The sequence below is a fragment of the Anomaloglossus baeobatrachus genome, chromosome 1 (assembly GCF_048569485.1).
Source record: "Anomaloglossus baeobatrachus isolate aAnoBae1 chromosome 1, aAnoBae1.hap1, whole genome shotgun sequence".
NCBI lineage: Eukaryota > Metazoa > Chordata > Amphibia > Anura > Aromobatidae > Anomaloglossus > Anomaloglossus baeobatrachus.
The window spans coordinates 630960231-630982232 of record NC_134353.1 but is presented as its reverse complement, the minus strand read 5'-3'; the positions used below and the strand labels follow the sequence as shown (position 1 = coordinate 630982232).

The following is a 22002-nucleotide window of genomic DNA, read 5'->3' as shown; positions in this document are numbered from 1 at the left end:
TTACTTTTGGTCCCTTGAAAAAGAGGAGGCTATGCATTACAGAGCTATGATTCCTAAACCCTTTCTCCGATTTGGATGTGAAAACTCTCATATTGCAGCTGGGAGTGTGCACTTTCAGCCCATATTATATATATAATTGTATTTCTGAACATGTTTTTGTAAACAGCTAAAATAACAAAACTTGTGTCACTGTCCAAATATTTCTGGACCTAACTGTATGTGTCAGGGTTCACTTTCTGCAGTTTGTCGATTGTAAATAAAAAAACACTTGCATCTAAATACCTCTCTCCTTCCTTAGTGAGTGCTCGGGTTTTTCTACTTTTTGACTATTTTATTACCCGCAAGCACCTAGACTAGTAGCAGTTGCAGCCAGACTTTCTCTTTTAGTCAAAAAATGACTGACCGCGGCGCAGCGGATGCAACGCAAGGTCATCAGTCGTAATCCGCCACTAATACAAGTCTATGGGACACAACGGAATCCACTAAACGGATGCCGTTGTTTACCAGAGCCGCGGATTGTGACTGATACATTTTAACGGAAATGTGAACCTAGCCTTACCCTATACTAGATCCGTACAGTGAAAAGCGCTGGTGCCCAATCTGAGCTCTTCCTGTGAAATCCTATGGACATTTATCAAACAAGTGTGAACAGAGCCTAAATAAAGGAGCACTGATGCTGTACTGTGCTGTAGCTCTGCCCCAAGCGTTTCTGGCGGTTGGATGTGAGGCAAAGCAGTGATTTCCTGTCAGTCATTCCTGTGACCATCACATAGGAGACAACAGAGAGCAATAGATTGGATTGTTTTTCTCCATCAAGGTATTTGCCGTAAAGAAGAAATGAAACCGTCTCCTTGGTAACCGCACCGACCAATGAGTTCACGATCGCTCTTCCACAGAGCAATATTGTAAACAAGGGGGTGGGACTAACTAAAACCAATCTCTGGCGGCGCTGGAAAACTCAGGCGACCTATTAACCAATCAGGTGACAGTCACGTGCTCAGTCTGGGGACCGGAAGCTGCAGAGAGACGGTCTGGAGCGATGTAAACACTGCGTGTATGTATTATATATCGGGTGATTAGCGCTCTGCAGTCTGTGTGTGCCAGGCAGAGCGACCGGGGAGCGAGCGCGGCCCCACCGGCACCGGCAGTCACGCTGCAGCCGTCCCTGTGACAGCCGCAGTCACTGCCGGCCATGGCCCGTGTCACCTGCTGCAGAGTGTAGGGATACGCTAATGCCATTATGTCATGGGCAGCATTAGCGCTGAACAGGAGACAACGTTTCGGCCACATAAGCTCGGTGACGGCCAGACCTATTGCTGGACATGCTATACTGTGCTCATTTCTCTATAGAATGGATCTAGTCACCGCAGAGCGCCTGCCATGTTACTACAGTAACCCGCGAGGGACGCACGAACACCAGAGGAGTGTCAGCTCTGCGGGCGACATGGGGGTAGTCCAGCCCAGGGGATGGCCCGTCACTCCTGGAGGGGGCGAGATTCGGGATAGTATCTGACAAAATATTAACATCTTGGAATATTTATGATATGGGTCTTGTGCTCACAAGGTGCTCTGGGATCCGTGTGATACAGGTCACTACTATGGGGAGACATGGAAAACTCACTACATGCTTCATAGGGTGCGGTGTATAGGGCTATATACTCTGTACGTAGTCACTGCCTCTAGTGGATAATACCACATGTATGTATTACTACTATGCTCCATAGGGTGCGGTGTATAGGGCTATATACTCTGTACATAGTCACTGCCTCTAGTAGATAATACCACATGTATTACTACTATGCTCCATAGGGTGCTGTGTATAGGGCTATATACTCTGTACGTAGTCACTGCCTCTAGTAGATAATACCACATGTATGTATTACTACTATGCTCCATAGGGTGCAGTATGTAGGGCTATATACTCTGTACATAGTCACTACCTCTAGTAGATACCACATGTATTACTATTATGCTCCATAGGGTGCAGTGTATAGGGCTATATACTCTGTACGTAGTCACTGCCTCTAGTGGATAATACCACATGTATGTATTACTACTATGCTCCATAGGGTGCTGTATATAGGGCTATATACTCTGTACGTAGTCACTGCCTCTAGTAGATAATACCACATGTATGTATTACTACTATGCTCCATAGGGTGCGGTGTATAGGGCTATATACTCTGTACATAGTCACTGCCTCTAGTGGATAATACCACATGTATGTATTACTACTATGCTCCATAGGGTGCGGTGTATAGGGCTATATACTCTGTACGTAGTCACTGCCTCTAGTGGATAATACCACATGTATGTATTACTACTATGCTCCATAGGGTGCGGTGTATAGGGCTATATACTCTGTATGTAGTCACTGCCTCTAGTGGATAATACCACATGTATGTATTACTACTATGCTCCATAGGGTGCGGTGTATAGGGCTATATACTCTGTACGTAGTCACTGCCTCTAGTGGATAATACCACATGTATTACTACTATGCTCCATAGGGTGCGGTATATAGGGCTATATACTCTGTACATAGTCACTACCTCTAGTAGATAATACCACATGTATTACTACTATGCTCCATAGGGTGCAGTATATAGGGCTATATACTCTGTACATAGTCACTACCTCTAGTAGATAATACCACATGTATGTATTACTACTATTCTCCATAGGGTGCGGTGTATAGGGCTATATACTCTGTACGTAGTCATTACCTCTAGTGGATAATACCACATGTATGTATTACTACTATGCTCCATATGGTGCAGTATATAGGGCTATATACTCTGTACGCAGTCACTGCCTCTAGTGGATAATACCACATGTATGTATTACTACTATGCTCCATAGGGTGCAGTGTATAGGGCTATATACTCTGTACGTAGTCACTTCCTCTAGTGGATAATACCACATGTATGTATTACTACTATGCTCCATAGGGTGCAGTGTATAGGGCTATATACTCTGTACGTAGTCACTTCCTCTAGTAGATAATACCACATGTATGTATTACTACTATGCTCCATAGGGTGCAGTGTATAGGGCTATATACTCTGTACGTAGTCACTGCCTCTAGTAGATAATACCACATGTATGTATTACTACTATGCTCCATAGGGTGCGGTATATAGGGCTATATACTGGGTGTATGTAGTCACTGCCTCTAGTGGATAATAACATGGATGTATTACTACTATGCTCCATAGGGTGCGGTATATAGGGCTATATACTGGGCGTATGCAGTCACTGCCTCTAGTGGATAATAACATGGATGTATTACTACTATGCTCCAAAGGAAAAAAAAACCAAGTGTGCCCACCTTTTGCTGCTACTGGAAAACAAATTTTCTTATTTTCAGTAGAAAAGAAACTGCATGTGAACATAGCTTCATGTGCGCGCTGGAAATGGACTTTTTCTTAAGGAAAATCCGGACCCTCTGAAAGAATCCCGCACCTGCGGTAAAAAAACGCACCAAAACCGCAACGAAATCCGCATGTGGTTCTACCGCGGTTTGGTGCGCATTTGCCACGGGTTGGTCCCTGCGGATTTTTACCATTATCTATGGCAAAAACCGCAGGTACCTGCGGAAAAGTGACATGCGCATTAATTCCGCAGCGGAAATTCCGCGGGTATGAAAAAAACACAGCGCGCACAGCATTTTTTTTATACCCATAGAATTTGCTGAGGAATGACTGCTGTTAGTCACATTTTCTACAGCAAATCCGCGGTAAATCTGCAGCGTGCGCACATAGCCTTAAAGGGGTTGTCCACCACTAGGACAATTCCTTCTGCTTCCACGTTTCCTATAGGTAAAATATAAACTATATACATGAGTAGAGTAAGTCGGTGAAGGCATATCCAATGCAAGAAGTGGAGATTAAAATAACAAAAACCTTTTATTCAGACTGTATAAAAATGTGTAAATGTCGCTGAATGGTACAAACTATGCATTTCTGACATCTTCACAAACCCTCTAATTCAGTAAGAAAGTGCCCAGGAAAGCTTTTAAAGCTAAAGATCAGCGCTGTCGTCTGTCTTCCCGCCTTTGGACAGACAAGTTAACAGGAAGTGAAGTGAGTGCTGCGGCTGTCACTCACTTCCTGTTCATTGGTCCTGTGTCTGAGGCCCCCTTCACACGTCCGTGATACACGTGCGTGTTTGGTCCTTTTCCGTATATACCGGAGACACGGCCAAACGTGCACCAATGTTAATCTATGATTGTGGTCACACGTCCGTTATTTCATTATGTCCGTGTGTGCGTGTCCATGATCCGTATGTGTTTGCGTTTGGCACGGATGCATGTCCGTTATCTGCACGGAGCACGCACACGTGGACACAATGAAAGTCTATGGGTATGTGCACACACGTTAGTAAACACGTATGCATATACCTATAGTCCGTGTCCGTTTGGTGTTTTTATTTCTAGTGATGTCGGCTATTCTTTCTATTTCTGTGTATGTCCGTCAATCTCCCTGAGTCCGTCGGTCAGTCTCTCTGTCGGTCTCTCTGTCTGTCTGTCCCTCTCTCACAGTCTGTCGGTCAGTTTCCCCCCCTCTCTCATACTTACCGTTCCCCGATCTCCGGCGCAGCGCTGCACGGCATTCACACTGCTGCGGCGGCTTTTACTATTTTGAAAAAGCCGGCCGCCCATTAAACAATCTCCTATTCCCTGCTTTCCCTGCCCACCGGCGCCTATGATTGGTTACAGTGAGACACGCCCCCACGCTGAGTGACAGGTGTCACACTGCACCCAATCACAGCAGCCGGTGGGCGTGTCTATACTGTGCAGTAAAATAAATAAATAAATAATTAAAAAAAAACGGTGTGCGGTTCCCCCCAATTTTAATGCCAGCCAGATAAAGCCATACGGCTGAAGGCTGGTATTCTCAGGATGGGGAGCTCCACGTTATGGGGAGCCCCCCACCCTAACAATATCAGTCAGCAGCCGCCCAGAATTGCCGCATACATTATATGCGACAGTTCTGGGGCTGTACCCGGCTCTTCCCGATTTGCCCTGGTGCTTTGGCAAATCGGGGTAATAAGGAGTTATTGGCAGCCCATAGCTGCCAATAAGTCCTAGATTAATCATGTCAGGCGTCTATGAGACACCCTCCATGATTAATCTGTAAGTTACAGTAAATAAACACACACACACCAGAAAAAATCCTTTATTAGAAATAAAAACACACACACATTCCCTGGTTCACCACTTTAATCATCCCCGAAAAAGCCCTCCATGTCCGGCGTAATCCAGGATGCTCCAGCGTCGCTTCCAGCGCTGCTGCATGGAGGTGACCGGAGCTGCAGCAGACACAGCCGCTCCCGACAGCTCCACACAGCAAATGAAGACAGCCACGCGATCAGCTGAGCTGTCACAGAGGTTACCCGCTGTCACTGGATCCAGTGACAGCGGGTAACCTCTGTGACAGCTCAGTTGATCGCACGGCTGTCTTCATTAGCTGCGTGGAGGTGACCGGAGCGGCTGTGTGTGCTGCAGCTCCGGTCACCTCCATGCAGCAGCGCTGGATGCGACGCTGGAGCATCCTGGATTACGCCGGACATTGAGGGCTTTTTCGGGGCTGATTAAAGTGGTGAACCAGGGAATGTGTGTGTGTTTTTATTTCTAATAAAGGATTTTTTCTGGTGTGTGTGTGTTTATTTACTGTAACTTACAGATTAATCATGGAAGGTGTCTCATAGACGCCTGACATGATTAATCTAGGACTTATTGGCAGCTATGGGCTGCCAATAACTCCTTATTACCCCGATTTGCCAAAGCACCAGGGCAAATCGGGAAGAGCCGGGTACAGCCCCAGAACTGTCGCATATAATGTATGCGGCAATTCTGGGCGGCTGCTGACTGATATTGTTAGGGTGGGGGGCTCCCCATAACGTGGAGCTCCCCATCCTGAGAATACCAGCCTTCAGCCGTATGGCTTTATCTGGCTGGCATTAAAATTGGGGGGAACCGCACGCCGTTTTTTTTTAATTATTTATTTATTTATTTTACTGCACAGTATAGACACGCCCACCGGCTGCTGTGATTGGGTGCAGTGTGACACCTGTCACTCAGCGTGGGGGCGTGTCTCACTGTAACCAATCATAGGCGCCGGTGGGCGGGGAAAGCAGGGAATAGGAGATTGTTTAATGAGCGGCCGGCTTTTTCAAAATAGTAAAAGCCGCCGCAGCAGTGTGAATGCCGTGCAGAGCTGCGCCGGAGATCGAGGAACGGTGAGTATGAGAGAGGGGGGGAAACTTCAGTCAATCGGGGGATTAGCGGTCACCGGTGAATCCTTCACAGGTGACCGCTAATCAGTACTCGACACAGACAGAGCCGCGGTATGAGGATGAAGTTGGGTGAAGTTCACCCGAGTTCATTCTCATCGCGCAACTCTGTCTGCTGTCAGCCGACATTTATAAACGACATTGTGCATCACACACACGGACATTACACACGGACATTACACACGGACATTACACGTACACATACACGTTAATTCCACACGCACACACGGACGTTCTGCACACAAACACGGCTAGCATACGCAATTCACACAGGTGCCACACGGACCATAAAAACGGACACAAAAACGGGACACGAACCCGAAAAACGGCCCGTAACACACGTGCGTGTTTTTCACGGACGTGTGAAGGGGGCCTGAAGTAGTGATGGGCAGTCCGGCTCTTTTTGGTGGTCCGGTTCCCATGGCTCTGTTCACCAAAAATCTTTCAGCTCATTCTCGGCTCCTTATTAAATATGTGTTCACCCCAGGTCAACACATATTTAAGATTATAGTGATGCCGCCAGAGCCCGCCCACCCGCGTCTAAACCCCGCCCACTTACATGCGACCCATTAGGTTGATGAGGCGAAGTTTAGCCACGGGTGGGCGGGGTTTCAGCGGCGAAAAGAGCCGTTTAGAGATTTTATTGGCTCACACTAGTGATCCAGCTCCTGTCAGTCACTGCAGGGAGCCGGATCTTTGTGCTGGATCGTTCGCGACCGACACATCACTAGTCTGAAGGTGGAGAGACAGAAGACGGTAGTGATTGGAACAGGGCTTGTGCACTGTCACATGACCCCCTGGAACGCAAACCGCGACACAGCTGGAATGGCACTCGAACAGGAGGGGAGTATAGGGTTTTTATTTTATCGGGGGGAAATGTGGAATCAGAAGGGGACAACCCCTGCTGTAAATGTTGTGACCTGATCTGCACAGTCATTGAAGAGAACCTGTCTTGATTCATGCTTCCCGAGTAATGGTCAGCATGAATCAGTCTGGGTCTATTATTGCAGCCCTGAAACGCTGCGGTGTCACTGAGAAAAAAGCCGTCTGGTGACTGTCATTTGACTTTTCCAAAGCCATCCCGTGCTGACGAGCCCTGGGGCAGCTTCTCCCCGCCTCAATCCTTTCGACTGACGTGTGTCTATCTATGCAAGTGTCTATAGAGGTGATAGCTCTCCCTGTAATCCTGACTATGATGATAATGAGACTTCTGAGAACTCTTCCTGAATGGACAGGAAATATGAGTCTAAAGGCCACTTTACACACAGAGATAAATCTGCGGCAGATCTGCGGTTGCAGTGAAATTGTGGACAATCAGTGGCAGGTTTGTGGCTGTGTACAAATGGAACAATATGTCCATGATTTCACTGCAACCACAGATCTGCCAAAGATTTATCTGTGTGTGTGACGGGGCCTTAAAAGAGCTCTTGTGTGAAAATTGCATTATTTGTTAATACAGATTGTAAATAAGAAATACACTTTTATGTATTTGCTTTTAGCACATTATACTACACACAGAAAATCTTAAAATAATATGTCATTGTCTGATGACATTCACTTTAATAAGTGTTATGCAGTGAATACAGGCAGCTGCACCTCCTCTGACAGAGCCAGCATCACATGATTGTCTGCCATTGCATAACTCTGAGCAGATCCAGACTAGTGTCACCACTAGGGGGCTGTATTCCCCTGTAACTTGGCATCCCATGCTAGGTATAATTACTTGCTTTTCCGCCCTTGTTTTTGTAGGAGTGTGTTAGTTATTAGGACATATGCCATGTTTGCTACTCATGAAAATCTTGGATACTGTGCTCAGTTTCACATTATTATAAGGCTTAGGCTATGTGCGCACGTGTGCGCTCTGCACCGCACCGAAAATGTGCGCTTCAGAGCGCAGCTGAAAAGCTGCGTTCTGAAGCGCATGGTGCCGGCAGATTCGTGCGCTCTGCATGCTGCCTCTCCCTATAGACAGCATGCAGAACGCACGAAAGAAGTGACATGTCACTTCTTAGAACGCAGCGATTCGGCAAGCAGCCGAATCGCTGCGTTCTAACATGCCACGTGCGCACGGCCCCTGCACAATCTCCATAGACTGTGCAGGGGACGCAGGATGCATGCAGTTACGCTGCGGTGCAGAACGCAGCGTAACTGCATGTAATACGCACACGTGCGCACATACCCTTAAAGTGTTCTCTCCAGTGTAGTTTATTAAAGGGAATGTATCGTCAGAAAAAAAAAAATTCAATAACTGAAAAAATGTAAAGTAATAATAGTTTAATGTTTTGTTTAAATATTTTTTTTTTTTTAATTGAGCAAAATATAAAAAAAAAATAAAGTTTAATATTTTCCACTGTTAAACACTAGGAGGAGCAGCTGCTGAAACCTACAGAAATCCAACTGTATAAAAAGCCTGGATTACAGCTGCAGTAAAGTGGGCGGAGTCCTGTGTGTGATGGCACGCCTCCCCCCTCCTAATCTGAGTGTTTACAACAGAGAATGACATGTAGGGACATAGTACAGAGCCATTTTGTTGGTGACTAGAAATGTCTAAAGTCTCACCAAGGACAGCAGGAGTATCACACAGGATAGGATTAGATACACGGCTCAGCAGACAGTATCACACAGGGGAGGATTAGATACACGGCTCATCAGAGAGTATCACAAAGGACATGATTAGATACACAGCTTAGCAGACAGTATCACACAGGGGAGGATTAGATACACTGCTTAGCAGACAGTATCACACAGGATAGTATTAGATACACGGCTCAGCAGACAGTATCACAGGAGAGGATTAGATACACGGCTCAGCAGACAGTATCACACAGGACATGATTAGATACACGACTTAGCAGACAGTATCACACAGGATAGGATTAGATACACAGCTCAGCAGACAGTATCACACAGGATAGGATTAGATACACAGCCGTGCAGACAGTTTAACACAGGATAGGATTGATACAAAGCTCAGTAGACAGTATCACACAGGATAGGATTAGATACACGGCTCAGCAGACAGTATCACACAGGGGAGGATTAGATACACGACTCAGCAGACAGTATCACACAGGATAGGATTAGATACACGGCTCAGCAGACAGTATCACACAGGACAGGATTAGATACACGGCTCAGCAGACTGTATCACACAGGACAGGATTAGATACACGGCTCAGCAGACAGTTTCACACAGGATAGGATTAGATACACGGCTCAGCAGACAGTTTCACACAGGATAGGATTAAGCTGGGTTCACACTAAGCGACAGCGACAACGACGTCGCTGTTACGTCACCATTTTCGGGGACGTAACAGCGACCTTGTAAGTCGCTGTTATGATCGCTGCTTATCTGTCAAACACAGCAGAAGCAGCGATCATAACGTCGCTGTGCTACATGTGCAGAGAGCAGGGAGCCGCGCTTAGCACTGGCTCCTTGCTCTCCTAGGTACAGTACACATCGGGTTAATTAACCCGATGTGTGCTGCAGCTACATGTCACAGTGCAGAGAGCAGGGAGCCGCGCGCACTGCTTAGCGCTGGCTCCTTGCTCTCCTTGCTACAGTATACATCGGGTTAATTACCCGATGTGTACTGCAGCCACATGTGCACAGAGCAGGAGCCGGCGCTGGCAGCAAGAGCGGAGGCTGGTAACGAAGGTAAATATCGGGTAACCAGGGAAAGGTCTTCCCTTGGTTACCCGATGTTTACGCTGGTTACAGCTTACCGCAGCTGCCAGATGCCGGCTCCTGCTCCCTGCTCGCTTCATTTCGTCGCTCTCTCGCTGTCACACACAGCGATGTGTGCGTCACAGCGGGAGAGTGACGACCAAAAAATGAAGCTGGACATTCAGCAACGACCGGCGACCTCACAGCAGGGGCCAGGTCGTTGCTGGATGTCACACACAGCGACAGCGACGGGACGTCGCTGCAACGTCACAGAAAATGGTGACGTAGCAGCGACGTCGTTGTCGCTGTGTGTGACACCAGCTTTAGATACACGGCTCAGCAGACAGTATCACACAGGATAGGATTAGATACTGTACATGGCTCAGCAGACAGTATCACACAGGATAGGATTAGTTACACAGCTCAGCAGACAGTATTACACAGGAGAGGATTAGATACACGGCTCAGCAGACAGCATCACACAGGAGAGGATTAGATACACGGCTCAGCAGACAGTTTCACAGAGGATAGGATTAGATACACGGCTTAGCAGACAGTATCACACAGGATAGTATTAGATACATGGCTTAGCAGACAGTATCACACAGGGGAGGATTAGATACACGGCTCATCAGACAGTATCACACAGGACATGATTAGATACACGGCTTAGCAGACAGTATCACACAGGGGAGGATTAGATACACGGCTTAGCAGACAGTATCACACAGGATAGTATTAGATACACGGCTCAGCAGACAGTATCACAGGAGAGGATTAGATACACGGCTCAGCAGACAGTATCACACAGGACATGATTAGATACACGGCTTAGCAGACAGTATCACACAGGATAGGATTAGATACACGGCTCAGCAGACAGTATCACACAGGAGAGAATTAGATACACAGCCGTGCAGACAGTTTAACACAGGATAGGATTGATACAAAGCTCAGCAGACAGTATCACACAGGAGAGTATTAGATACACGGCTCAGCAGACAGTATCACACAGGATAGGATTAGATACATGGCTCAGCAGACAGTATCACACAGGGGAGGATTAGATACACGACTCAGCAGACAGTATCACACAGGATAGGATTAGATACACGGCTCAGCAGACAGTATTACACAGGAGAGGATTAGATACACGGCTCAGCAGACAGTATCACACAGGATAGGATTAGATACACGGCTCAGCAGACAGTATTACACAGGAGAGGATTAGATACACAGCCGTGCAGACAGTATCAGCGGTAGCAGCGACGGTACTCGCATGTAGTGGCACACACAGAGCAGCGGCGGCGGGCAGAGCGGTGGCTGGGGAGAGCGGAGGGAGGGGGTGTCATCTGAGACGGTAACAGGGGGAGGGGAGTCCGTCCATACTCACATATACCGGCGGTTGACCGGGGTATAGTGGAGCAAACAGCATACGCTGTGAGCTCCACAATGATGTCGCTGATCTCCTCCCTCTGCTGTGATCTGGACAGCCCAGGGGGCGCGTCCAGGTCACAGCAGACGCTTACTGTAACGTAAAAGATGGGGTCGAATCCCGACCACTGTTCTCTATGCACAGGGGCTGCCATAAAGGAGTGAGTAACTGTTGTTAGACACACAGCAAATCCAGCATGGCAGCCCCCAGTGCCTTCAGTAAAACTAGAATTAAATAAAAACTAAATAAGCGGTGATTTTCATTTTGTATTAAAAATACTTGATTTCATAATCACTATTTTTAATCCAAAAATAAAAAACCACGATACCTTCCCTTTAAATTGGTATATATATGGATGCCCGTAACAATAGGGATCTCTAAAATAGAGAGTGAATGTGAATGTGTGTCAGAGAGCTTTTATCAACCCCCAGGGCACATATTAGAGACTTACCCTGCTAAATGCACCAAAATTCTGGAAACATTTCCAGCAAAATGCTATCCTTAGGGTATGTGCACATGGAGACTGTTGAAAATGAGTTTTCTAGTGGCCATTGCTTCAGGAAGCGCACTTTTATGGTGACTTTTTCATTTGCTGAAGCAGTTGTATAAGGCTATGTGCGCACGCTGCAGATAGGGAAAAACCTGCACCTTGTGGCAGAACAATTCACCAAAAAAGGCATGTGGTTTTTGGTGCGTTATTTTGCAATGTGTTTTTTTGTTAAAGTGAACCTGTCAGGTCCAATATGCCCCCAGGACCAGGAGCAGTTCTGGGTGTATATTGCTAATCCCTGCCTAACTGTCCCTGTATACACTAGCATAGATAAAGGGATCTTTAGAAAAAGTATTTCTGAAGATCCTTTATGATATGCTAATGAGCGAGGGGACTAGTCCCAAGGGCGGTTATATCCCCCGACTTAGCATGGTAGCATACCCACAGGGGCATGCTAACATGCTATTCAATGCATTGTCACCAGCGGTGATGCGTGTACCTGTGTTTGCTGTGACCACTGTTCTGAATGCCGGCCACTTCCAGTCATGCACAGTATGAGGCCGGGTGTACGTGTCCCGGCTTCAGAGAGGTCTAGTGCGCGTGAACGGAAGTGCGGGGCATTCACAAGAGCGGTCATAGCAAACACAGGTACACACATCACCGCTGGTGACGCTGCATTGAATAGCATGTTAGTACACCCCTGTGGGCATTATAACATGCTAAGAGGGCGGCTAGTTGGGGGATATAACACCCTGATGACTAGTCCCTGGCCCCATTAGCATAAGATAAAAAGATCTTTAGAAATACCTTTTCCTTTTATCTATGCTAGTGTATACAGGGACAGTTAGGCAGGGGTTAGCAATATGCACCCAGAACTACTCGTGTTGCTGGGTGTATAATGCACCTGACAGGTTCCCTTTAAATCAATGCCTGAGAATGGTAAAAACACAGGAAAAAAATGCCCCAACAATTGACATGCTGCTGATTTTTTATTTTTTTTCTGCACCCAAAACTGCAAGGAGAAAAGAAGCAACGTGTGCACAGCACTTCTGAATTCTCATTGACTTTGCTGGGATAAGGATAGACTTGTAGATTTGGGCAACAAACTGCACCAAAAAACTCAGCGTGTGCATAAGGCCTAATCTTTTTTTTTTTTTCCCACTAGGAGTTGTTCAAAACCTGAAGCTGAGAAATTGCTCAAATTGCTAAACATATCACCAGCAAAGTGGTTTTATATAATAGAAATGAACCGGAAGAATCTTCCTTGTTTTGTTGGTGGTTTTGAGGGTATGTGCGCACGTGTGCGTATTACATGCAGTTACGCTGCGTTCTGCACCGCAGCGTAACTGCATGCGTCCTGCGTCCCCTGCACAATCTATGGAGATTGTGCAGGGGCCGTGCGCACGTGGCATGTTAGAACGCAGCGATTCGGCTGCTTGCCGAATCGCTGCGTTCTAAGAAGTGACATGTCACTTCTTTCGTGCGTTCTGCATGCTGTCTATAGGGAGAGGCAGCATGCAGAGCGCACACATCTGCCGGCACCATGCGCTTCAGAACGCAGCTTTTCAGCTGCGCTCTGAAGCGCACATTTTCGGTGCGGTGCAGAGCGCACACGTGCGCACATACCCTTAAGGCGTTTTTTGGCATAGTTCCACTAAAAAAAAAAAAACTAGAAAAACGTGTTAGCAGATCCTCTTGTATAATCCACCACAGTTATTATGCATATTAGACACTTTCTCTGCCTCATCTGACGTGGGTCATGGTTTAGCTGGAAGGAGGCATAGTATAATAGCAGTACTGCAATCAGATTTAGGCTCAAAGATCTGGCATAAAGTAAGTAAAGTAACGATTTGGGACCAAAACACTTGGGTCACTAAAGGGGCTGTCAGCTACCAGGATAACCTCTTCTCATTCCCCATGTTTGATCCCATTAAAATAAAAAGGTTTATACTCATTTCCCGTGCCAGCTCAGTTTCAGCGGTGCCTGCGCTTACGTTCCCTGCAATTATAGGAGGTTGCGATGTGATGCGAACCCCAAGTAAGAGAGAGGCATCAGCCCAGTAGAGGCCGCTGATTGGCTGCAGGGATCACACAAAATCCCTCAGCAGTGTTGTGGTGGTGCGGGAGGTGAATATTTTTTTTACAAGGAGAGTGACAAAGGGGTTTCCAGATACATTTAAGGCTATGTGCCCACGTTGCGTTTGTCCCTGCAGACATTTCTGCAGCGATTTGACAGCACATGTGCGCTTCAAATCACTGCAGAAACACTGGATGCAGTGACAAAGCCGATTTCATGCGCTCTGGAGGCAGCCCCCACCATAGACAGAGCGGAGGAATAAGTGACATGTTGCTTTTTAGAATGCAGCGATTTGGTAGCATGCAAATTGCTGCGTTCTAAAACGCAACGTGCGCATGGATTAGGCACAATCTTCATAGATTGTGCTGGGGACGCAGGACGCATGCAGTTACGCTACAGTGCAATACGCAGCGTAACTGCACGCAAATACGCACACGTGGGCACATAGCCTAAGGGTTACTTTTCATCCTTGTGACATAGAGCTTTTATTTGTGAACGTGCTGAAAGAAAAACATTTGAGAAATGCAAAGTCCATAAGTAAAACGCCAGCAGAGATATATGCGAGTTAAGCCTCGTCTTTTTCTATGTGACAAAGGCTGTGTCTTATTAAGGCTTTTATGGTGTACAGGGGAATGGAGGATGGGAACGCGCAGTAGCAGCAGTGCGGGAGGAGGATCTTCAGGAGATTCGCCAAGAGGGTCTCGCAACAACTCAGGATCGCGTGGTCTACAGGATGATGATGACGAGGAGAACGTTGACCTGGCGCAGGTATTGGCGTATCTTCTGCGAAGGTAACAACACTCCACACGTCATTGTACAGATGACATACATTTTCTTCTATTTCATCCATACATGAAGCATTACACCCTCACCTCTGCCCAAATTTATATGGTCCTTTGGGTCCGGACCACTTAATCCTTTGTATCTGCATTGAGAAAGGCTCCACATTAAAAACGGAAACAGTGCATTTGTGGGAAAAGATGAATCCTGGATTTTTGATGAGGCTTCCATCTTTTAATTTTGCATTGCTGTTGTGAAAGGTTAGTTTGCGTCTTAAGGCCATGCATTTGTGTGGCGTCCTGTGCTGCTCATGTCTTTCTTTATAACCAAATTGCGTGTTTGCTTGTCTAAATACAACCAAATGGAGTGGAAGAGATAGAAACAGCAGAATATCAGCAAATAGTCCATATATTGTGGAGTATACTACTTTTTCCTAAACCAATGCAATAAGGTCCTTAAATGTCCAACTCAAACTAAGGATGTATTGACATTTATGGGGTACACATATTCTTAGGAACGCTCACTTATTGGTAAACGGCCTTTCTAAACACCCTGACAGACAAGCACAATGCTACATCGTTGGGTGAATTAGTTTTTAAGCTTGCATAAAACTAATCATCTCGGCAGCACATTGTTCTGTGTGAACGGGACATGTGCTGCCGCCAACAATGTCATTCTAAGCACACAAAACGAGCATATTAATGCTTGTTCTGTCCGCATGAAAGGTGTGGTCGGCCTGTCTAACCAGGCTATTAAAGGGAACCTGTCAGGTCCCCAGTACACCCAGAACCACGAGCAGTTCTGGGTGCATATCTAGAAGCTCCCTCTAAAGTGGGCTTTACACGCTACGATATTTCTAGCAATTGCTAGCGATATCGTACGCAAAAGCACCCGCCCCCGTCGTGCATGTGATATCGTGTGATCGCTGCCGCAGCGAACATTATCGCTACGGTAGCGTCACACGCACTTACCTGGTCAGCGGCAGCGCTGTGACTGCCAAACAATCCCTCCCTCAAGGGGTAGGTGCGTTCGGCGTCATAGCGACGTCACCGTGACGTCACTAAGCGGCCGGCCAATCAAAGCGGAGGGGTGGAGATGAGCGGGATGAACATCCCGCCCACCTCCTTCCTTCCTCATTGCGGGCGGGACGCAGGTAAGGTGAGGTTCCTTGCTCCTGTGGTGCCACACATAGCGATGTGTGCTGCCACAGGAACGAGGAACAACCTCTATAAACAACCATTAACAATTTTTGGTTTTGGGACGACCTCTCCATGGTGAACGATTTTCCACGTTTAAGGTTGCTGGTAAGTGTTACACACTGCGATACCGTTAATGACGCCGGATGTGCGTCACTAACGACGTGACCCCGACGATATAACATTAACGATATCGTAGCGTGTAAAGCCCCCTTAACTGTCCCAGCCTATAGTAGCATAGATAATCAAATCTTTAGAAAAACTATTTCTAAAGACCATTTATGAGATGCTAATGAGGGTTGCGACTAGTCGCAGGGGTGTTAATTTCCCTGACTAGTCTGCCCACTTATACTGGAATCTCGCCTATCTAGGTGTACTAACATGCTATATAATGGCCAGCGTCACTGCATCTCTATACAAAGCGGGGCGTACCTCTCAGTATGCAGCATATCCAACGCTGGGTGTGGATCCACTGCTTATGATCAGAAGTCATCACGCTTCCAGTCATGCGCACTGCACCTCTCTGAAGCCAGGACGTGTACACCCAGACCTGCTTGTGGTTTTGGGCTCCCAGGGGACCTGTTAGATTCCCTTTAAACAACCAACACTCAGCTTGCATGTAGCCAATTGACGATTGTTGAATGCCCGTAATCACATACTCTAAATGCACCTTAACAGTATCATAGGGTTAGGGGAAATTGTTGCCAATGACTAATGTTTTCCATATAATACTTAAGGCTAAAGGTACCGTCACACTAAGCGACGCTCTAGCGATCCCACCAGCGATCTGACCTAGCAGGGATCACTGGAGCGTCGCTACACGGGTTGCTGGTGAGCTGTCAAACAGGCAGATCTCACCAGTGACCAGCCCCCAGCCAGCAGCGATGCTTGGAAGCGATGCTGCGCTTGGTAACTAAAGTAAATATCGGGTAACCAAGCGTTTGGTTACCCAATATTTACCTTGGTTACCAGCGCACACTGCTTAGCGCTGGCTCCCTGCACTCCTAGCCAGAGTACACATCGGGTTAATAAGCAAACCGCTTCGCTTATTTACCCGATGTGTACTCTGGCTACGTGTGCAGGGAGCCGGCACTGGCAGCCTTAGAGTGGCGGACGCTAATAACTAAGGTAAATATCGGGTAACAAAGCAAAGGGCTTCTTGGTTACCCGATATTTACCTTGGTTACCAGCATCCGCAGAAGCCGGCTTCCTGCACATTTAGTTGTTGCTCTCTCGCTGTCACACACAGCGATCTGTGCTTCACAGCGGGAGAGCAAAAACCAAATAATGGTCCAGGACATTCAGCAACAACCGGCGACCTCACAGCAGGGGCCAGGTTGTTGCTGGATGTCACACACAGCGACATCGCTAGCAACATTGCTGTTGCGTTACAAAAAACGTGACTCAGCAGCGATGTTGCTAGCGATGTTGCTTAGCGAGACGTGACATAAGACGACAGCCAGATATTATGTTTTAGATTATGTTATAGAGGACATTTTATAGATAATGCTTAGATAACTTCAAGAACAAAGGTTATACAGTAATGGCAAAGAAACAAGTCATTCTCTATGGCCTTCCTCCTGCCTTAAAGTCTATTCTGTCACCCGCTCATATCTGCCCATGCTACTCTCTCACATATAGCACTTGCCTTACAAGCTTTCTAGTTTCTGTACCTTTGTATATATTTTCCCTGAAGAGGCATATAATTTATTGTGCCATATTGTCATTCTCCTTGCTGCCTAAACTGCTGTATAAGCTTGTGCTGTCCTAGGCTCGGAGAATTGATTCCCCGCATTTTGTCAATGTGCTGCTTTAATTCGACTATTATATACAAATATATCATAATCTAATATAATGCTAACATTTTTTCATTTAATATATTAGTATAATATTTCCTATAAAAACCATCAATGAAACTTTGCCTTAAAATTACAATCCTTAAAAAAACCCATAAAGGGCATAATGCTGCTATGGAATACCCAAATAACCGTGGCAAAATTATCCATGTAACAGTCGTACAATACTGAAATAATACTGTCATACAGTATTCAATCAATACTTTTACATAAGACTAAATTCAGATCCTGAATAATATTGCCTTATAGCACCCGCATTTTTTGACAAGTTACTTTATATAGTATAGGCTAAATAAATGCTCGATCACAGTCAACTCCATACTCAGAAGTGCCCCAATATTTACTACTACAACTGTTTCTCCCCTCCTCATATTGAAGTTCTGCTTTACGCAGTAGTGTAACTAGAAACTCATGAGCCTCCATGGAAAATCTCCAGAAGGGCCCCCAACTATCATATGTCTTTAATAATATGGGACTTCCCATATGGGCCAATTGAATCTTTTTTGGCCTGGGTGTGACTGCATCCTAAACATCTACTGTAGTTACACACATTGGCTTTAAGGGGTACTTTGCACACTACGACATCGCAGCTGCGATGTCGGTGGGGTCAAATCGAAAGTGACGCACATCCGGCGTCGCTGTCGACATCGCAGTATGTGAATCATTTTACATACGACTAACGAGCGCAAAAGGTTCGTTATCGTATGATCGTTGTAGAGTCCAACATTTCCATAATTTCTCATCAGCGACGGTATGATGTTGTTTCTCTTTCCTGCGGCAGCACACATCGCTGTGTGTGAAGCCGTAGGAGCGAGGAACATCACCTTACCTGTCTCCACCGGCTATGCAGAAGGAAGGAGGTGGGCAGGATGTTTACGTCCCGCTCATCTCCGCCCCTCCGCTTCTATTGGCCACCTGCCGTGTGACGTAGCTGTGACGCCGCACGACCCGCCCCCTTAGGAAGGAGGCGGTTCGCCAGCCAGAGCGATGTCAGGTGAGTGCATTTGAAGCTGTCGTAGCGATAATGTTCGCTACGGCAGCTATCACAAGATATCGCAGCTGCGACGGGGGCGGGGACTATCGCGCTCGGCATCGCAACATCGGCTTGCGATGTCGTAGTGTGCAAAGTAACCCTAAATCTCTAAGTTTCTGCACTGTTCCTGAGTGCTTATGTGTATAAATATGTGATTCTTCACATACTGTGTGGAATGATGCCATAGTGTCAAACTACTGCAATTTGTCATCATCTATTGATTTAAGGGCGTTTGTCACCCCAAGTTTACACTTCAAACTAACCACATGCCTTGTAGGAGACAAAGTGATAGTGAAAATCTTTGTTTTTAATGTGTCGCTTCATTGCCCCCCAAAAAACAACTTTGATTATAATAAGCAAATGAAGATGCTCAAAGCACCCTAGGCATGACTAAATGTCTTTGTGTGCCACTCCACTCATTTAGAATAGTGTTATACCTTCTGTGTTGACTGACAGTGCCATCCTCTCCAGAGCCAACGCTGTCTGAAAATCAACCTCAGTTATTTGATCGCTGTCCATGTGCTCAAATCACTCTCTCCACGCTTCAGACATTTCTTGTCTCTACTACCGTGTTTTTCCAAAAATAAGACCTCCCCCAAAAATAAGCCCTAGCAGGGATTTTCAGCATTTTCGGAGAAAGGCTTAAATATAAGCCCTCCCCCGAAAATAAACCCTAGTCCCGGATCAATAATGAAGTGTCCATGCAGCTAAAAAAAGTTACAGATACTGCAGGACACTTCATTATAGACAGCGGCACCCGGCAATTACACTCACCCGACACTGAGCGGCAGGACCTGCAGTGATCACACCCCAGCACACATCAGCTCACACACACAATCAGATCTCACACACACACACACACACACACCAGATCTCACACACAAACATCGGATCGCACACACAAACATCGGATCGCATCGCACACACAGTCAGATCGCACACATAATCAGATCGCACACACAAACATCGGATCACACGCAAACATCAAATCACACACACACACAAACATCAAATCACACACACACAAACATCGGATCGCACACACATCGGATCGCATACACACTCACCTCATCCAGTGACACCGATCTCTTCTCGCCGGGAGAATCCTGAGAGGCAGTGCGGTGCAGCGCGACGAACAGGACCTGCGGCCGGATACGTGACTTGCTCTCATTCCCTGCTGCCGTAAGTGCTGGATGTGATGTGTGTGTGATCTGCTGTGTGTGTGTGTGATCTGCTGTGTGTGCCTGCGATCGGCTGTGTGTGCCTGCGATCGGCTGTGTGTGCCTGCGATCGGCTGTGTGTGCCTGCGATCGGCTGTGTGTGATCTGCTGTGTATATCTGATCTGCTGTGTGTGTGTGAGATCTGCTGTGTGTGTGTGAGATCTGCTGTGTGTGAGATCTGCTGTGTGTCTGGGATCTTCTGTGTGTGTCTGGGATCTTCTGTGTGTGTCTGGGATCTTCTGTGTGTGTCTGGGATCTTCTGTGTGTGTCTGGGATCTTCTGTGTGTGTCTGGGATCTTCTGTGTGTGTCTGGGATCTTCTGTGTGTGTCAGCTAGCAGCAGGGGAGGACGGCGTGCAGCACCGACCGGAGATCACAGGTGGACCTGGGAACCACGCAGACGTCCTGGTCTGGTGAGTATGAGTCTCCTGGGAAGTGTGTGTGTGTGTGTGTGTGTGTGCGGGGGTCTGCATTTTTTGGGGGTAAACTTACCCCCAAACGTGTTTCTCCAAGAATAAGACCTCCTCCAAAAATAAGCCCTAGTGCTTTTTTGGGGGGGCAAAAAAAATATAAGACAGTGTCTTATTTTTGGAAAAACACGGTATCACTTATTGCATGAATGAACATACAAATCGCTCTCTCCTCACTGATGACTTTGCTCAAGTATAGCTGTGTAGCAATGTCAGCTGCTAGGAGAGATTAGTTTGTGTGATCTCTGGTACTGAAGCCATAATAGAGGTGAGGATCAATGTCAGAAGCCAGGAGAGAGTGATTTGTGTTCTTTCCTGCACAGGGACAGGATCACATGACTGGCAATTATCATAGGAGTGACAATGATTATAAATAGGTGGAATGGAGCACCTAACCATTTAGCCACATCACGGGTGCACTGAGTACCCTAATTTGCATATTACAATAAAGGGTTTTTTTGGTGCAATAGAGGAACGGATTTAACAATTATTTTTATTTTTTTTTTTATAATAATGTTACTGCATCTCTTACAAAGCTATGTGGTTACTTCGAAGTGCAAATTTGGGGTGACGGACCCGTTTCCTAACAATGCAAAGATATATTACTTACTGATACATATCAGCATAGATGCACAACTAGTTATGAGAAAGCACAAGAACTTGCTCAAACCTGTTTTATTTCAGTTGATTTTACTTTGATTGGAAACCAAGAAGACATTATCTATGTATCCAAAACCCTGTTGCACCAGTCTGGCCAAAGATTCAAGTCTCCAGAAAATAATCCATTGAGGCCAAAATGAGTTTATGCCCTATAAGAGTTTGTCAAAATATTTATATCTTATTTATTACTATACAGATGTGTGGGGGGTATCTCTGCCCTATCCTGTTGTTGGACGCAACTAAGGGTACTTTCACACTTGCGTTCAGCGGAGTCCGTCACTATGGAGAATAGCGCAGTCCGTTAACGCACTGCGCTATTCTCCATAGACTTGTATGGACAACGCACTGTAACGCAAGTGTCAGCGTTGCATCCGCTGGACGACGCAGCGTCGTTATTTTGACGCTGCGTCGGGCGGAAGAAACGCAGCATGTAACGTTTTTTTGAGCAGTGCAATCCGTAGGATTTCACTGCGCATGCTTTTTTTTTTTTTTTTAAATCACAAACTATTTTGTCTTTTGGTGGCCGAACGTTCAGCTGAGCGACCGGCCGCCGGCATGCCCGGCATGTGAGAGCGCTCAGCTGAGCGCAGCAGACCCAGGAGATGGTTTCTCTGGCAATAGGGCCTCCTCTAAGAAGTTGTGAAGTTGTCCAAGAAATGATGGAGGAAGAGGAAAAAGTTCCAAAACCTAAAACTGCTGTTGTACCACCTGATGCACCCAAAAAAGTGCACGTTAATGTAGTGTTCATTGGAGACGTAGATGGTGAAAAATCACAATTGGTGGGCAGATTATGTATTTTACTAACTGGTATGGTGGATAAA

General features: G+C 46.5%; 1 protein-coding gene across 2 annotated transcripts in view; it reads left to right on the top strand.

Annotated features, from left to right (window-relative positions):
- The first annotated feature begins 949 nt into the window (after nucleotides 1-949).
- Nucleotides 950-22002, top strand: part of DCAF11 (DDB1 and CUL4 associated factor 11) — a 156533-nt gene continuing 135480 nt past the window's right edge. Inside the window, exons 1-2 of one of the 2 annotated variants that reach the window (XM_075319090.1) lie at nucleotides 950-1054; nucleotides 14595-14757. In XM_075319090.1, coding sequence (XP_075175205.1) covers nucleotides 14606-14757 — 152 coding nt within the window. In that variant the 5' untranslated portion in view covers nucleotides 950-1054; nucleotides 14595-14605. Of the gene's footprint in view, nucleotides 1055-14594; nucleotides 14758-22002 lie in introns of those variants that run through there. The other variant, XM_075319082.1, reaches the window with a different exon arrangement.